Source organism: Oryctolagus cuniculus, chromosome 16 (assembly GCF_051225735.1).
Source record: "Oryctolagus cuniculus isolate XC-2025 breed Fujian yellow rabbit chromosome 16, ASM5122573v1, whole genome shotgun sequence".
In the NCBI taxonomy this organism is placed as follows: Eukaryota; Metazoa; Chordata; class Mammalia; order Lagomorpha; family Leporidae; genus Oryctolagus; species Oryctolagus cuniculus.
Window position 1 is genome coordinate 67,316,463 of NC_142882.1, and position 18,583 is coordinate 67,335,045.

The window sequence follows — 18,583 nt, forward strand, 5'->3', positions numbered from 1 at the left end:
TATCTTTTTAATATATTGAGGTAATCATACATCATTTTGTTCTACATTCTGATGGTGTGGTTTATTATGCTTATGGATTTGAGAATGTTGAACTATTGTGTTCTGGAAAAAAAATCTCACTTGATAATGATTTATGATCATTTTTGTTATGCTATTGATTTAAGATTGCTATATATTTTTTGAAAACTTTTACACTAATTAATCAAGGATGCTGATATGTAGATTTTTTTTTTCTGTTGGGTCTTTGGTTTTGGTATTGCTCTGCTGGCCTCATAAAAATAGCATAGTAGAGTTCTGTTTTTTCAATGTTTTCTAATTGTTTGAAAAGTATCGGATTATTTCCTCTTAAATGTTTTGAAGAATTCAGTTGTATGTAAAGCCATCAGATCTTGTACTTTTTCTTTGATGAGAGACTTTACTACTTCAATCGTGTTATTTTTCTTGGTGTGTTTAGATTTTCTGTATCTTCATGAGTCAATCTTGGTAAGTTGTATATGTCCAGGAATTTACCATTTCTTCAAGACTTTCTAATTTGCTAGCTTGTAGTTTTGCATTGTAGTTTCTTAAGATATTTTATATTTCCATGGTATCAGTTGTAATGTCTCCTTTTTAATTTGTGATTTAATTTCAGTATTTCCATTTTCTTTGTTTAAATATTTGTCCATTCATCTGTTTAGTTAACCAGATTTTTGTTTCGTTGGTCTTTTGTGTGTTTTTTAAAGATTTATTTATCTATTTATTTGAAAGTCAGAGTGAGAGGGAGAGACAGGGAAGCAGAGAGGTCTTCCTTACACTGGTTCACTCCCAGGGTTGCCACAATAGTAAACACTGGGCCAGGCCAAAGCAAAGAGCCAGAAGCTTCTCTGGGTCTCTCACAAGGGTGGCAGGGGCCCAGACTTGGACCATCTTCTGCTGCTTTTCCCAGACCATTAGCAGTAAGTTAGATTGGATACGGAGCAGAGATACACAAATCAGTGCCCACAAAGGATGCAGCCATTGCAGTCAGTAGCTTTACCCACTTACATCAGCCCTGATCTTTTGTATGCTTTTAAGTTGATGTTTACTTCTTCTCTGACCTTCATTATTTGTTGCCTCCTGCTTATTTTGGATTGTGCTTGTTTTGGCTTTTCTGTGTCCTTGAGGTGCATCATTAGACTATTTATTCAAAATCTTCCTTTTTTGATGAATACACTTATTAATATATAAAAAAATACATATTGCTCCCCATGAATGCTCCTTTTTCTATGTGCCGGATTTTGATATGCTGTTATCACTATAATTTGTTTGATGATTTTTTTTATTTCTGTTTAAATTTCTTTAATGATCTATTGGACATCTAGGAGCATATTGTTTAATTTCCATATACTTACACATTTTCCATTTTTTTCTACTTTTATTCTGTTGTGGTGTAATTTTTTTTAAAAAATTAACTGATGTTTTACTAGTGGCCTCATATATGGTTATCCTGGAAAAATGTTTCATGTTCTCATGAAAAAATGTGGATTTAACAGCTGTTGGATGAAATGTTCTATAAATATCTACTAAGACCATTTACTTTGTACTGTCATTCAACTGTTAGGTATCTTTGTTGATTTTCTGTCTTGATGATCTAATGACAGTAGGGTTTTAAAATCCACAGCTATTATTTCATTGGAGTCTCCCTCTGCCTTTAGATCTAATAAAATTTTCTTTGGATATTTGGATAGTCTTGTGTTGAATATACACATACCAATTGGTATAGCTTCGTGCTGAGTCATTCACTTTACTCATTTATAATGATCCTGTCTCTCTTTATAGTTTTGGGGAAAAGTCTGTTTTACCTGTTATGTTCAGTTTTTCTTGCTCACTTTTAGTTCCTATTTGCATGGAATACCTTTTGAAATCCTTCTCTTTCAGCCTATGTGTATTGTTATCAGTGAAGGGAGTTTTACTTTCAGTCTATTCCTTTTGGCTAGGGAATTTAATACATTTATATTCAAGGTTGCTTTTGATAGATAAAGATTTACTCCTGCTGTTTTGTTAGTTGCCTACTGATTGTTTTATATATTTCTTGTTTATGTCTTTCTTATTTATCTTTGTTTTTTTGACAGTTTTCTATCATGGTAAAGTTTTATTCACATTCTCTCTCTTTTGTGCATCTGCTCAGTAAGTGAATTTTGTAATTCCATGTGTTTTCTCATCATTGCTTTACTTCTAATATGACTCCCTTAAATATTTCTTGAAGGTTTGTTCTGTTGGTTATGTATTCTCTCAGTTTTTACTTTTCTGGGAGACTTTATTTCTCCTCACTCCTGAAGTATAGGATTGCTGAATATATTGTTCTTGGTTGACAGTTCTTTCCTTTCCTAATCTTAAATATACATCACTTTGTTCTTTGTCCTGTAAGGTTTTTGCTGAGAAGTCTGCTGTTAGTCTGGGGGATTTTCCTTTATATGTAACTTGATTGTTTTCTTTCACTATTTTTAGAGTTCTCTTCTTGTCTTTGACTTATTTTTTATTATTTATTTATTTATTTGAAAGTCAGAGTTACACAGAGAGAGAGAGAGAGAGAGGTCTTTTATCTGCTGGTTCACTCCCCAATTGGCTGCAGTGGCCAGAGCTGGGCCAATCTGAAGCCAGGAGCCAGAAGCTTCTTAGGGTTTCTCTCGTGGGTGCAGGGACCCAAGGACTTGGGCCATCTTCTACTGCTTTCCCAGGCTATAACAGAGAGCTGGATTGGAAGTGGAGCAGCTAGGATTCAAATTGGTGCCCATATGGGATGCCAGCCCTGCAGGCAGTGACTTTATCCACTATGCCACAGCGCTAGCCCCTGTCTTTGACTTCTGAGAGTTTAACTATACTATACCTTGGAGGTCTTTTTCTGTAGAGTCTAGCAGGGGTCCTTTGTGCTTCCCATCAATGGAGGAACATTTCTCTTTCAAGACCTGGAAAGTTTTCACGTATTATTTCATTAAATACATTTTTAATAGATTTCTCATCTCCTCAAGTATTCACATAATATGAATATCTGTTTGCTTACAATGTATCATAGGCTGTCTTAATCCTTGTTAATGTTTTTTTTTTTATTTTTGTTTGACTGCATTACTTCTAAAAATTTGTTCTCAAGATCAGAAATCTTTCTTTAGCTTGGTCTATTCTATCATTGAAGCCCTCAATTGTATTTTTGTTTCATTGATTGAAGTTTTTAACTCCAAGATTTATGATTACATCTTAAAATATACTTTTTCTTCAATGTATCATCCATATCATGTATTTTTCCCTCATTTAATTGAATTATCTGTCTGTATTCTCTTGTGTCTCATTCAGTTTTCTTCAGAACATTATTTTTATTCATTTACAGGCATTTCATCAATTGCCTTTAAGTAAAGGTTTATTTCTGGACAATGATTATGTTCCTTTGCATGTGTCTTGCTTCTCTCATTTTCTGTGTCCATTGTGTCCCTACTTTGTTCTCTGTACATCTGGTATGTCGATTGCTTCTTTTCTGTGAAGTACCTTATATCCAGGAAAACTTCCATTTAGAGGGGATGCATGGTATCAGTTGTGTGCTTGCTTTTCTTTGGTTCTAGATAAGCCCAGAGGTGTAGCCTCCATGTAATTTATTTAGCTGAAATCAATTTGAATAGTTTCTGTGTCACTCTCAGTGTCTAGACTGCAGCACATCATAAAAGTAGTGGTATGAATTTGCAGTGAATGTGTTCTCAGATCACAGAATTGAGTGCTGATAACACTTGGGTTTGTGATGAAATGAATCACATCTCTGGTGCTTTCAGACAAAGAGGGTACCTTTCTCAGGTCCTGCTGAGTGGGTTTGGGATCACATATTGTAGCACCAACAACCAGTCTCCCGACACTGTGGAATGTGATGGACTTACTCAAGTCCCATCGATTGAACATAGTTTATACTGGGAATTATACACTGGCCATTAAGGGCCTGCAGCAATACAATGGAGACAGAGCCTTTCCTATGTCCCATTGAGTGAGTGGGGTTACTGGGAATATAGTCCTGTTGATCACTGACCCAGTCTTCAGGACACAGAGCATATCTTATGCAGTTTTCATAGAGTGAACGCATATTTGCTGGGTCTTACACACTGGCTACTGTAGGCTTAAAAGAATAAAATGCAGATAAGGCCTTATACAGCTCCCATAAAGTGACTGCAGGTGACTGAAGGGAATATAGCACCAACAATCACACTCCCAGAGTTGCAGGATATGATGGAGTCCTTACCCAGCTCCCACTGGGTGAGCTTGGGATATCCTGGGGATTACTTGCTGAAAGTTTTAGTCCTGGGGCAATGTAATGCAAATGAGGCCTTTTCCAGACTCCCTGGGGAAGTACAAGTGACTCTGGGAATTCTAGGACCAATAGCCACAGTTTTAGAGATACAGGACCTGGTGATGGCCTTACCCAGGTCCCACAGGGCAAGCACATATTATGCAGGGGAATGAGCACTGGCAGTCACAATTCTGGAGCTGTGGGACACAGGTGATCAGTGTGTGTGACTTCAGGGATTATAGCACCAACACCCATAGTCGTATATATGTGGACTGTGTTAAGGACTTTTGTGAAGTTCCTGGAGTAAGTATTAGTAATGCTGCATCTTATAACATCAATGCCTGTGGTCTTGGTGTTGCAGCAAACAAAAGGTACTGAAACAAGATCTCATAGGGAAAGCTTGTTTGACAGGGAGGCTCACTGAACCAAAAACTACAGTCTTGGAGCTGTGAGACTCGGATGAGATCATCTCCAGTTTCCACAAGGTGAATGTGGATGATGCTAGGGTTTGAGCACTTACAGCAGTGATTATGGAGCTTTGAAATACACAGAGGGCCTTCTCCAGGTCTTGTAGCAAGCACAGCTGACATTGAGCCTTGTGCACTGCTGGGTCATGAGATATGGAAAGGAACTTCCTCAAATCCTGCTGGGGCTTACGTACTGGCAGCTGAGGCCCTGCGTGGCAAGAGGGGGACAGATATTTTCCTTGATACTGCAAAGTGAACAAGAGTAGCTGTGGGGTCTATTGGATTATCTTCAGGTCCTGCAGGATGAGGAAAGGTAATTCTGGGGTTTGTGCTCTGGTCCCCAAGAATCCTAATCTAGGAAACATGGAGGGGGACTTCCCCAGGTCTGCTGGGGCTTGTGTACCAGATGCTGTCAGTGCTGATCCCTAAGATGCGGTGGGGAACTTCCCCTCAGTAAACAAGGAGGGTGACTGGGCCTTGGCAAAGCAACCCTGCACTTGTCGGATGCTGAGGAGTCTGTCCTCTGCTCTGTGAGGCACGCTTGTTCTGGGAGCTTCTGGTGATGTCTAAGGCTTCCTAGGAGCCTTTAAGACAGAATGGGGTCAAGCAGTGGATTACGCTGTAGCACCTTGGGTTCTAAGGCCTGATGAGAGCACAATATGATTTCCTTTGTTGAAGCAAAGCAGTCACTCAGACCCCAGTCAGTTTCCCAGACTGAATTTAAAACTTGTGCGTACTCTGGGATTCTACTATATGTAAGGCTACCGGTCTCCTGCAATGATGGAGGTCCTTGAGCTTTCTGTTTCCTATTCCTGGCAATGTGGAGTCCCCTCCTCCCAGCTAGGAGCCAGGATAGGAGTTATATTTAGCTTTCCTCTTCTCTCTGTGTTGTCTTTCTGATGCTCCAGATTGCTTAGAGTTCCTGTTACTTTACATATTTCCAGAGTTCTCTACCAGTCAATCTGTTTGAAATGTGGTTCTTCCTTTGTTGTCCTAGTTCCTCTCTGTGACATAAGTGAGTACAAGGCACCTCTGTTCAGTTACCTTGGATCTGCTTTTTGATTCTATATTTCATGTTTCTTGTGGCCTTGCTTCCTGATCTAGTAATCTATAGGGTTTAAAAAATGTTTTGGTCTAATCCTTTCAGCAGATATTTATTGAACACTTACCACATGGTAGGTGCTGCAAAGGATGCACGATGAACAAAACATTCATTTTGATCTCAAAACAGATCATAAGATATGGTATGACTAGAAAAGGGTTGTACATTGATAGGAAAACTGACCACATGTTACATGGAGGTAAAGAAAGATTTTCCTTTGGACTTCAGGGAAAAAAATATCAAGTTAGCTTGAGAATAGCTTTGGGAATAATGTGTACTTGAGTATTGCCAAGCTGAGAGGCATTCCAGGTCAACACGTGGTCTAGGGGACAGTGAAGTTTAGCTAGAGAGAACAGCTTGGGGGAAAATTGAACAAGTTTTCCCCATAATTCAGTGTGACTTGAACCAAGGTGGTGGCAGAAAAAAATCAAAGTGTTGCTATGTGTGAGAGACTTTTCAGAGATAGGACTACTGGAGCTAGCCAGGTATCAAGGGTCAAACAGGGGAATAAGAGGCCCTGATGGAGACAATGGCTGTGCCAAAGATGAAATACTAAAGCATTTCAAAAATTCATGGAAATTAAAAGCCAAATGTATTTTGGTGTAAAATACTTTGAAATCCATTCAAAGCTTTGTCACAATCTGTATTTTCCATGAACATTTTGAAGCTATTGAGAGCACAGAGAGAAAGGACATTCTCATAAAACTCTTCAATTTAAACTTCATAGGCAAAGAGAAAGGAAGAAGCCAAGTTTAATTCTTTCAGGAAATATTAAGTCCCTATTTTCCCAGCGGCATGTTTGGGGACCCAATTTTCTTGATTCTCTATTTGCTTTGAATATGATATTATTTGTGAGGAGAAGATGATAGATAAAAAATGGATTCCTTTATATGGAGACTAAGAAGTCCAGATTTTTTTTTATTAAATTACAAAAGACCTTTAAAGGTTTACAAAGGAACTTTTCAAAGCTCATTTGAGGTATGAGCCACAAATAACCACCTGCTCCAGCTCCATTCAGTTTCTCCTCTCCAAATTGAATCGAAATGCAATCTGGCTTCTCTGACTGGAAACTTCTTCCGGTATTTTCCTTAATGGAGCGCAGAGGCAGAGGAGGTGAGGAGAAGGTCACTACTTTGAAGGTCTATGAAGCTTAAAATATTCTGGCTACAGACTTCAGCTGAACCAATTTTGTTTTCCATGGTGAAGTCTAACCAAACAAAACCTTGGGAATGTACCCAAAGAGCTCATATTGAATATTTGAATTAGAGAACGCAAAGAAGCAGAGTAATTGATTATTTTGGCAAAGAGCACATTGTCAGCAAGGTGTTTCTGCAGCCTTCCTAAGTTTTCAGAATTTTTGAAAATAGTAATAATAAAACACACAAGTGTTGGAAAGAATCATTCAATGGAGAGCTTCTTTCAGACTGATATTTTTCAGATCTTAGCAGAAGGTTTGAGTAGAACACTGAAAAGAGAGAGAGTATGTTTACTAATGAATATGAATAGCATTTCCTTATGGGCCATTTATTTTACCAGTAGGAAATGGATAATCTTCTATGACACTTCAGTGGGTTAGAACAAGATAGATAAATCAAATACAAGTCGCCCTGTTTCTTTTTCAAATGAAAGATAAATGTCTTAATGGATTACAAATCATGAAATATATAAGTCTTTATAATAGAGTACTGCTTTATAACACCATCTGCCAAAGAATGGTATTTATTCAGCCACTGATATGAGAACAGATTTTCTTCCACATTATGCAGGGAGGAAGTACATCCTAGTGTTAACGAGCATGCACTTTGTATTTAGCCAGCCTAAATTTTAGTGAAATTCTTTAGTTGACAAGCTGTGTAATTTGATAAGGTTTACTTAACCTCACTTTCCTCATTGATAAAATGAAATAATAATAATCCTTCCTTTTAAAGCCACTGAGTTCATCAGACAAGGTAATACATGGAAAACATTTTGCCAAGTGCCTTACACATGCAAGTACTCAAAAAATAATAGCTGTTATCATCATTCCACTGGTCAAAATTGGCTACATTAAAAATGAGCAATTTTAAATTATTTGGGAAGTCTGAAGTAAATGCTTTTTAAAGGAGTTCTAGGAACTAGATTTATGATTTGCTTCTATGGTCCAGGCAAATAGGACTCTGTAACAAAATTGAGGCATATGACCAATCTCAACAGGCTAAGTTATATTACGGTAACAAAAAATAACCCCCCCAAAACAGCATCTTAAGACAATATAAATGTATTTCTTGCTCACACAATGTGTGTATCATGGGTTGACAGGGCCATAGGCTGGTAGAGCAGCCTCCATTTCATACACTGAAAGAGAGATTTAGAGAGCATTAAATTAGCAATCGTGTGTTCTGCTTTGGAGGTGACCTATTTCTTCTGTTACAAGTCATTGAGCTAACATGGCCTCACCCAACCACAGGTGGCCAGGACATACAATATACTGCCATGTTTCTGCAAAGTAGAAATTGGAAATTTGATAGACAATACTTATGATTATCACAAGGCCATAGACAAAGTTGAAAATATTTTTATAGATAATGGTACATGAGACACTCTTTGTAGAGTTAAAATTTACTGTATATGAGTGAAACTGACATCTGTTCATTTGATTATTGTTTCCAACCCTTGCCTATATTTCTGCTGAACTATGGTACTTTTACTTTTTTACTTGTTGAACTCTTTTTTTAGAGGAGAATTAAGCCTTTGAGTATAATATAATTTAAAAATATGTTATCTCAAAAATTAGAAAAGGATGGAAAGAAAGAAGGATGGAATAAAGGGAGGGAAGAAGAGGGAAGAAATTACATTCTTAAAATTATGTATATGAACCACATGAAATCTGTTCTCTTCATGCTAATAAAGCAACACAACTCAATAAAAAAATGAAAAAAACACTTCTCAAACTCATTGGATCAGGGCCGGCACTGTAGCACAATGGGTTAACTCCCTGGCCTGAAGCGCCAGCATCCCATATGGCCGCGGGTTCTAGTCCCAGCTGCTCCTCTTCCAATCCAGCTCCCTGCTGCGGCCTGGGACAGCAGTAGAAGATGGCCAAAGTCCTTGGGTCCCTGCACCCATGTGGGAGACCTGGAAGAAGCTCCTGGCTCCTGGCTTCGGATAGGTGCAGCTCTGGCCGTTGATGCCATCTGGGGAATGAACCATCAGATAGAAGACCACTCTCTCTCTCTGCTTCTCCTCTCTGTGTAACTCTGACTTTCAAATAAATAAATAAATCTTTAAAAAATAACTCATGGATGATCTTAATGTATGGTAGCTTAACTCTGGGTGAGGTCGGGGTGACCCATCCAACTTGGGAGTGCATACTACATGTTGCCCTGAGTCGCTGGTATGCCTGATCCTGTAAGCAGTGGAATAGACAGAGTTCTTCTGTTAAAGATGTCCAAAGCCATATTTATTCTCTATGGCTTTTTTCCACCATTCCTTACTAGTTTTTATGGCTTTATCTGTTTTTATCTCACATCTGATGGGTTTAATGTGTTCTAACTGTATGGCTCCATTTGGAGCGTTGAATGCTATGGCTGAAAGGCGCCATATAAAAAATATTGTTATTGTTATGATGATGACTTCAAGCACTAGAGGGGAAATTGTGAAATAACTTGATACTGGAGCTATCATTATTTTCAACAAAATGAAGTTTGGCTTCTTATTACACTAGTAAGCCTTGAAGATTAAATAGTATCTACAGCATGTATCTTAGCAATGGACCAAAGAAGTAAAAATAAAAATGTTTGATATAACATTTCATATATTATAAAACAGATGTTTGCTTTTAACTATTCTTGATATTTTTGAAAGTTGATATCTATATAAGAATTTTTTTAAACAGCTCAAATATTTAGTTTTAATTGTATTCATTCTTGCTTCCATTATTGTCAGACTGGCCTATTAAATTAATTCATTTAACCCTAGTGCTGAGCCATTGCCAGTTAGCTGTAAGAGTAAGTAATGGGTTATTTCACTGCCTTAGAAATGCATCATTAAGATGGGAGGTGCATGGAGTTCTGGAGAAAGGGACTGTTTGGGCCCCTTCCCTCATGATGGTGTGATATCATGTTCCTGTTACTTGAATATTCATTATGGTTTCCCACATGTTTCTGGCTACCTCTGTTTCCTGCAACTGTTTACATTATTAAGTTGATCTGGCTTATAGAAATGTAGCTTAAGTTCTATATATAGAGTAGCTTGGGATGTTCACATAGATTGGGTAGATTCCTTTTTTAGTCTAAAAGAATCATGAAAGGGAACTAAAAGGAGGTGAGACAAAACAGTCTAGGTCTCATTACCATAGGACCTCAACACACAGATAGAAAACAATATAGAGCTAGTCCGAGGAATCCTCTGGGGTCCCAGCCACTGGCCCTTCTTGTGCCTTAAACCACACAGCTTTCTACAAAGGGCAGTGAAGGCTTCATTGCTGCTGGGATGAGTAGCAAGGAGGTATCATAGGCACCACCTCACTCAAAAACCTGAGACAGTGGTTCATCATGATATCGATAGGGCCATAATTCCAGGACTTTCTCCTAGGGCGTAGGTGGCATATGACAAACTAATTTGAAAAAATGAGATTGCATTGAGTACATCTTGCACAATAAATCTAGAACTTGATTGAGAAAGACTGTCAGAAGATGAAGCCTGAAACTCCATGGCACATTCTATTGCAAGACCCCTGACCCCAGTGTTGACCTGAAATAATTCTCCTGTTCTTTTGCTTTCTCCCTTTCACCAAGAAGCAATGTAGCCCAGTAATAAAGACCTGGGATTATGAAGCAAAATTATCTGGGTATGAATCATAACTCTGCTGAGCTAGCTCTGTGATCCTGAGCAAGTGACTTGCCCTGTATGTCTCTGTTTTACCCCATTTATAAAGTGATGAGGAGTATGCCTTCTGGAATTATCGTAAGACTGAATGAAGTCAGTATGTAAAGAACATATAATGATGTCTGTGATACATGAAGTGTTTGTTAAATGCATAAGGAATATCCAAGAGATAAACACACTGAGTGTTAACTGTGTGACTGGTACAGTTCTAAGGGTTTTGTGAGAAGTATTTTTTTTTCAATCCTCACAATTTTATCATGCCCATTTTACATATAAAGATATTGAAGCATAAGTTCATTTTAAGTAAATTACTCAAGGAGATATAGTCAATAAATAGCAGGGGCCAGGGCATAGCAAGTAAAGCTGCTGCCTGCAGTTCTGGCATCCCATATGGTGCCTGTTCGAGTCCTGGTTGTTCTACTTCCCATCCAGCTCCCTGCTAATGTACCTGGGAAAGCAGCGGAAGATGGAAGTACTTGGGCCCCTGCACCCACATGGGAAATCTAGAAGAGCTCCTGGCTCCTGGCTTTGTCCTGGCCCAACCTCAACTGTTAGGGCCATGTGAGGAGTGAACCAGCAGATGGAAGACCTTTCTCTCTCTCTACCTCTCTCTCTATTTCTGTCTTTCGAATAAATAGATAAATTGTAAAAAAATGGCAGAGATTTCATTCTTAACCACTTTGCCAAATTACTTCATGAAAACAATGACTATGAATTGAGCAGATCTATATTTGCATTTTCTGTTTGGACTTGTACATATTTATAGACTCTTTGAGCTCTCTCTTCCTCTTTTGTGATACATGAATAAAATGCATTAGTAAATGCAAAAATTTCCTAATGTTATTGTGAGGAACAAATTAGAATATTAAATTAAAACAGCTAGGCTCAGGGCTGGTGTATAGTATGTACGCACTAAATAGTTTAAGATGTTATTGTGTCTGACTTAGAAACTGACAAAATCCCTCCACACATCCCTCTAACTCCATTCAGCACCCCAGGTAAGAGTATATACAGAAGTTGAAGCAAAAAGGCTTTGTTATTTCTGTAGAACAATACAGTAACCATTCTCTAGAGCACCTCAGGCAGTTCACATGCAGTTTTCACTTATAAGTGGATATAACCTGCAGGCCAAACCAGCTGATCCCTTGTCTCCTGGGAGATGTCGGGTGCCTCAGGGCCTTGGCTACCCGTCACTAGGCTAGAAAGGCCCATCATAAGAACTGTACTTGGGATCTAGGTATACTGGAAATTTCTGTGACATGCACTTGTTTTAGTGTTTTTCAGCTTGATGATCTTTATTAAGGCATAGGGAAAACGTCTCACCTTAGTTTATTCTTTAATGGCTATCACTCAGTATAAGAAAACTCTGAGTTGCTTTCTCTGCCTGTTTATATGGGTAACAAAGTCCACAGTTCTGCTGGGAAGTCTGTCCTCAAATCAATAAAGATTATCTGTAGAAGGCTGAGAATATTGGCCTCTGTTTAATTAAATGCACTTATTTCTAAAATTATGAGCTTTAGAGATTAATTTTTTCATTCATTAAATCACTTTCTGTGGAAACAAAACATTTTTGATGCTATTGATCTTGGTAGAGAAATTATATTTAAAACTTAAGCATAAAAGATATTGGAATAAATACAATTGCCTTGGAATTTTTTTTTCAGATGAGAGCATTTATATGATAAATAGCTTCTGAATGTATATATCTTAGTTAAAACTCTTCACAAATTCCAGACTTGCATAGTTAAAGGCCCACTGACATCTAGCCTTGAATACTTCATCGATACCCCAAACTTATGTCCAGAAAAGAATCCTTGACTTCAGCTTGCACCAAACTTGCCTATGCAGTCTATTCAGTTTTCCCCATCTGGTAAATGACCTCAGCAATTGTTCAACCCAGAAACACAGAATTCTCATTTTATCCTCTCTTTACATTCCCAGCTGCCTTGATCCATATATTCATCAGCATATTCCCTCAGTCTATTGCCAGAGCACCTCATAAGCACATACATTGTTCTCAAGCTCTATAGATATCATCCTGATTCAAGCTACTATCTCTTTTGTTCTAACCACAATAATTTCCAAACTCAATGCCCTCTTTGCCTAGCAACAAGGATATTCCCTGTTGTAAGTCTTGTCACTGCTTTGTTTAAAGTTCTGTTGTCTTTCCATTGAATCAAGAATAAGATCCAACTATTATATCCACTATGTTCCTACACTCTCTTCCCTGTATCCAATATCTTTGTCATTAGCAGTCATTAGTTCAACAGATTTGTATTGAATGGCAAAGAAGTCTGCCAGATAAGAGTTCTTATCTTGGTTCTATCAGTTATGAGCTGGGTAGCCTTAGGCAAATTAACTCTTGAAGAAGCTGAGTTTTCTGATTTGTATTTAAGTTATAATGTCTGTATTTTCCACAAATTGAAAAGTCCAATGAAATCATGAATAGGAAAGCACAGATCACAGACACAGTGAGTGTCTACAGAAGGATGCTGGCCACTATTATCTTCATTTTGTAGGGCACATGGAAGGCATTGAATCCAGTTAACAGAATAGGCATTCTTCCTGTCCACATAGGGATACAGACAACTAAATAAAGATTTTAATGCACTATACTAAGTGCTGTTAAATAGAATGAACAAGGCATTATATGCTACATAAATTCTTGAAATCAAGGTCAAATCGAGTTTTTGGCAATACTAATTATTTAAAAATTGTCATGTTTTTGGATTTGCTTCATATTTGGCTCTTGATTCTCATGCAATTGTTTCTAGAGTTTCTAATTAAGTTTTTTCTTATATGATATACCATTAGTTTATTATAGTTTTCCGAAGTTTCTTTTTTATTTTTATTAATATGAAGAGAACAGATTTCATTTATTTCATAGGTACAATTCCAGGAAGGTAACCATACTTTTCATTTATACTAGTTAAATGATTAAGGTTCTTTTAGCTTTCTTAGCCTTCTCTTTTGAAGGCTTATGTTCATCTCTGTTTATGTCTTACTGGCTCTTCAGGTCTGAGCTGTCACCTAAGGATCTTCATTGCTTTCCTAGGGAGAGTCCTCTAAACACCAAAGTTATCTTTTTCTTATTTCTTTTTTTTTTCCACTTACATGTTTACTGAAGTCATGTTCAAGAAGCTTTTAAGATCAGAGGTTCTTGGGAGGTGGAAGAGATTAGTTTGACTATTACTAATCTTGAATATTCTCAATATTGTATTACTCAATACCTTAACCTCCATTTCCTTCAATGCCTGAACCCACAACAAACAATTCTAAACAAAAATTGCTAATAAGCTATCTTGCAGAGAGGATTATTATAAAGATCCTGGAATACAATGTGCATACAGCCTTTGGTGCAATGATTGGCACATTGTTAAGTTCTTAAAAAGGCATAGCTACTACTATGCCAGCTACTAGTAACTGTGTATTTCTACTATTACTACCAGTGGCAACAGTGACAGCAGCAGTAGCTGTATTCCAACCCAGATTGCTGGTATAATCAAGAGACTATTTTCCATTCAGTAGTCTCTCTTCAGGTAATATGATTGAGACAAAGTCACATGACATTGACTTCTGGTAGTTTGTAGTCTCTCAATGGAGTTTCTCTTTTGAAAGACATATTTTCAATTAAGACTGCTTTTAATTAATTTCAAAGTTGAAAAGAGTCTGAAAGAGCAATGGGTAAGGATCAGATTCCTAAAATATCAAATTTGCTGCATTCTCGGTAGAGGGGTACACCTTGCCTCTCACGGTGTGCTATCTTATATTCTCCTTTACTGAAAAGGGGCCAAGTATCAAAAACAGCCATGCACTAGGACACTTAAATGAAAATTTGAAAAGATAAAATGAATTTCACTAAGCTTCAAAGAAGAGTAAACCTTATTCATTAGTTGAAAGTTGTCATTTGTCTGTGGTGGATCATCTGCCTGTGCCTAGATAGTGTTATGGATCTATGTCTCTGTCATATCAATAATTGCATGTATAAAAGTTTTTTATGATGAAATTCTATAAAGAGCTCAATGCATATTTACTGCATTACTTAGGGACATTCTGTTACACACTTTGTATTCTTCATATGGACTCCTCAAGTGAAGAGAAGGTTGAAAAACAATTTATGAGATAGAAATGTACTGTTCTATAATGTCTTCTTGTTACTACTATCTAATATGTTCTCCTGAAATTGAATCAAGTGGGATGAAGAGGATTGCAAACATAAATACCATTTATTGAATGAAGCCACAGAGGTATAGTTTGTGGAAGCAATGTCTTCCTCAATGTCCAGCTTGTCCATGGAGGATTGAGAAGCAAGAGCACTTCAATGTGAGATAGTTTTAGTGGACATAGATTTTCATCCTGGCACTCTTAGCCATGTAACCTAGAGCAAAACCTTAGCTTTAGCAGATTCAGTGTCCTTATGTGAACAGTGCAGATATAAAATCCATTTCTGGGGCTGGTGCTGTGGCATAGCAGGTCAAGCATCCAACTGCAGAGCCAGCATCCCATATGGGCATGCGTTCGAGTCCTAGATGCTCCATTTCTTATCCAGGTCCCTGATAATGGCCTGGGAAATCAATGGAAGATGGCCCAAGTACTTGGGCCCCTGCACCCATGTGGAAGACCCAGAGGAAGTTCCTGGTTCCTGGCTTTGGATTGGCCCAGCTCCAGCACTGTGGCCATTTGAGGCCATTTAGGGAGTGAACCAGTGGATGGAAGACCTCTTTCTCTTTCCCCCTCTCTCTCTGCCTCTGCCTCTCTGTAACCCTGCCTTTCAAATAAATAAATAAATCTCTCAAAAAGAAAAAGAATACATTTCTAACAGTTTTTTTAAAATCCTGCTTGATGTACCCTGTTTAGAGTGACTGAGTGTTCAGCAAGTAGCTGGCAATAAATGTCCTTTTCCTCTTATACTACAAGCTTCCAGAGAGATACTGTGACAACTTTCATAACTATAGCAGCCAACAAATTTTGTGTATTATTATGGTTTAACAAACACTTACATAGTGCTTTATATTCATTATCTCAATTACATACTTATCTCAAATCTGCATGGTAAACCTTGTCATACCCAGTTAACAGTAGTGGAACACGAGACTCAGGGAAACTAAAAAATTTGTCCAAGTTGGTTCTGCCAGAAAGTGCAAAAGCTGAGATCCCAACCCAAGTATCCAAGTATCCAAGTACAATGAAACTTGCACACATAACCTCTTCCTCTGAAAGGGTAAGCGTTAGTCAGTCTGCAATCTTTTGAACTGAATGTTTGCAAAGTGCCATAGACACTGGAGAGCAGATGTCTGATTTGCCTTCACTTTGGGTCTGATTCCTAGCTTTGGAGACACACTCTGTGTCTGTCTGTACTCAGTTTCCTTTAACCGAGAGACCACCCAGTTAGATGCCTTACCTCAGAGAGGCATTGTCACAAGAATAACAGCTTTGGGGCTGGTGCTGTGGCATCTCATAGGGACGTCTGTTCAAATCCTGGCTGCTCCACTTGCAATCCAGCTCCCTGCTAATGAACCTAGAAAAGCAGTGGAAGATAGCCCAAGTGCTTGGGCCCCTGCATGCATGTGAGAGACCAATTAGGAGGTCCTGGCTCCTGGCTTCAGATCGGTGCAGCTCCGGCTGTTGTGTCCTTTTAGGGAATGAACCAATGGATGGAAGACCTCTCTATCTCTGTCTCTCCCTCTCTCTAAGTAACTCTGCCTTTGAAATAAATAATCTTAAAAAAAAGGATGACAGCTTTCATACAGGTCCAGGATACACCAGACATCAACCTGAATCCCAACGCATGGTGATGGACAGATAAAATGATTGCTGCATTGGTGGATAAACCTGAGTCAAGAAAAGTCATATGTCAAAATATATTTCCTTCCCAAATGATGGTTCATCTGCAAGGGTGTAACTGGCACTGATATTCTTGGCATTCATTGAGAACACCCCAGGCTGCTTCGGTAATGAATTTCCTAGGCTTAGTCATTAACAGGCTTCCTGCTTTCTCCTCCTTTGACAGGCCCAGCTGTGAGATACAGTAAGTTCAAGATGTCAGAGGCCAGGCCGCCTCCCCTGCTCGGGCAGCACACAAAACACATCCTGAAGGAGGTCCTCAGATACGATGACAGGGCCATTGGGGAGCTGCTCAGCGCTGGAGTGGTGACCCAACATGAGGCTGAGTGACAAAGGAAAAACGTCTTTTCTCAAAACCACAATGTGAATTCACTTTGCTGGCAAAGGAAATATTCTGTCTGGACCCTTCTTCCAGTTCTGATGCCACTGAAAAGAAGAGTTAGAATAACTTCAAACTTCCTGCCTGGAAACACCAGGATAACTCTGCAATCAAGGATCCTAGTGCATTTTAAATGTACTCTATCTTTTATTCTATGCTATTATTTTTTTTTCAGATAATGATATAAATGTGAATTTGTAGAATTTTAAAATAAAGATTTAAATTTTGGTTCTTACCACAAAGAAACGATAACTATTGGTGGTAATAAATGTACTAATTGGTCTCATCTGCCCATTCTACAATGTAAACATATATAGAAGCCTCACATTGTACCCTGAAAATACATAGAATTATTACTTGTTGATTGAAAATAAGACTTTAAAACAAAGATGTAATTTTTTTTCTGAAAAAATAACTCCTCATTCTAATTACATCAAAGGTCTAAATGTTTGCTGCTCTTACCCATGTAGGCCTGAAAAATAACAGAGCTCATCAGATGTACATAAAGTCCTCTTTTTAAATCTTTGTTAGGAAGTCAAAGCAATAAGCAGAATGGCAGTGTCTGTGATTGATTTTAAACAAAATATCTCAATTTTGAACTCATGCGTCCTTTGTTAGCCTGTAATTTAAACCATGAATTTTGCTAATGTCCATTGTAAAACTGAGCTCCATTCTTCCTTTTGGGAGTAAATATTTGCTTTATATTGTACTTCTCTGGTGATTTCATGACACACAGCAAGAAACCAATTTCCCCCAATTCATATGGCAGGGTAGGTATCTGTAGGGGGATGAGGAGTTGTTCTTCAGTGGGTACCTGATTTTGAGCCATGTCTGAATGCAACAGGTTTTTAAATGAATGTTAAATGACTAACCTGTCAGTAAATCATGTCTAACTAATGACAAATAGGACAAAGATAGGGAAACATTTCTTTGAAGTCTAAGCATCCACTGTAGAAGACTATATCATGCCTTAGTATTTTAATGTGTCAATTAATTCAAGCCATAGAAAACATCTTTTGTACAGAAGGTAAAAAGTGATTAAGATACAAATTTCAGGATAAATTATCAGTCAAGAGTGCCAAGGCCAGGTACAATCCAGGGAATTGGACACCCCGTGGCAGCATCCTGATATGGCCTCAACTCATGACTGTTAGGTACACATATTTGAAAAGAAGGTCATTGCATACCAACTGGTAGTTGAAAGCAGAATCTCAGATGTTCTCTTTCATCTGTGATTTAGAACAAGTTTTCTTTTTGTTTGTTTTCTTTCCTATTGGAATGATTTAGGTCATCTATCGGTGCTGTAGGACCCCATATATTTCTAGAATAAAGAATTCCAAATAACTAGAAAGCTTGTCTTTTCGCAAGTCCTTGTGGAACTTTTTTAGAAGAATGCCTAATACTTTTTGAAATAATTTGTGTCCTCCCTGCTTTGCTCCTTGTGGACACCTTGCTCTGACAAACTCCTGCTGTTTTTCCGCTAGTTAGAATTTCATCACACCAGGATAATTTGAAGCCCTCTGTAGTGCTTTCCCCCAGTGTCTAATCCCCAGACATATATTTGCAAACATTCACTTCAAGTTAGGAGTTTAAGTAAAAGTTTTTAAGTATGTTTATATAATTAGTATAGAAATTGGTAAAAAGTT

General features: G+C 38.0%; 1 protein-coding gene across 1 annotated transcript in view; it reads left to right on the forward strand.

Annotated features, from left to right (window-relative positions):
• The window catches only part of SUGCT (succinyl-CoA:glutarate-CoA transferase), an 800,879-nt gene extending 782,591 nt beyond the window's left edge, over window positions 1-18,288 (forward strand). Inside the window, exon 14 of the mRNA XM_008261668.5 lies at window positions 16,725-18,288. Within this exon, the coding sequence (XP_008259890.3) occupies window positions 16,725-16,888 (164 nt within the window). The 3' untranslated portion in view covers window positions 16,889-18,288. The remainder of the gene's footprint in view (window positions 1-16,724) is intronic.
• Window positions 18,289-18,583: the final 295 nt, after the last annotated feature.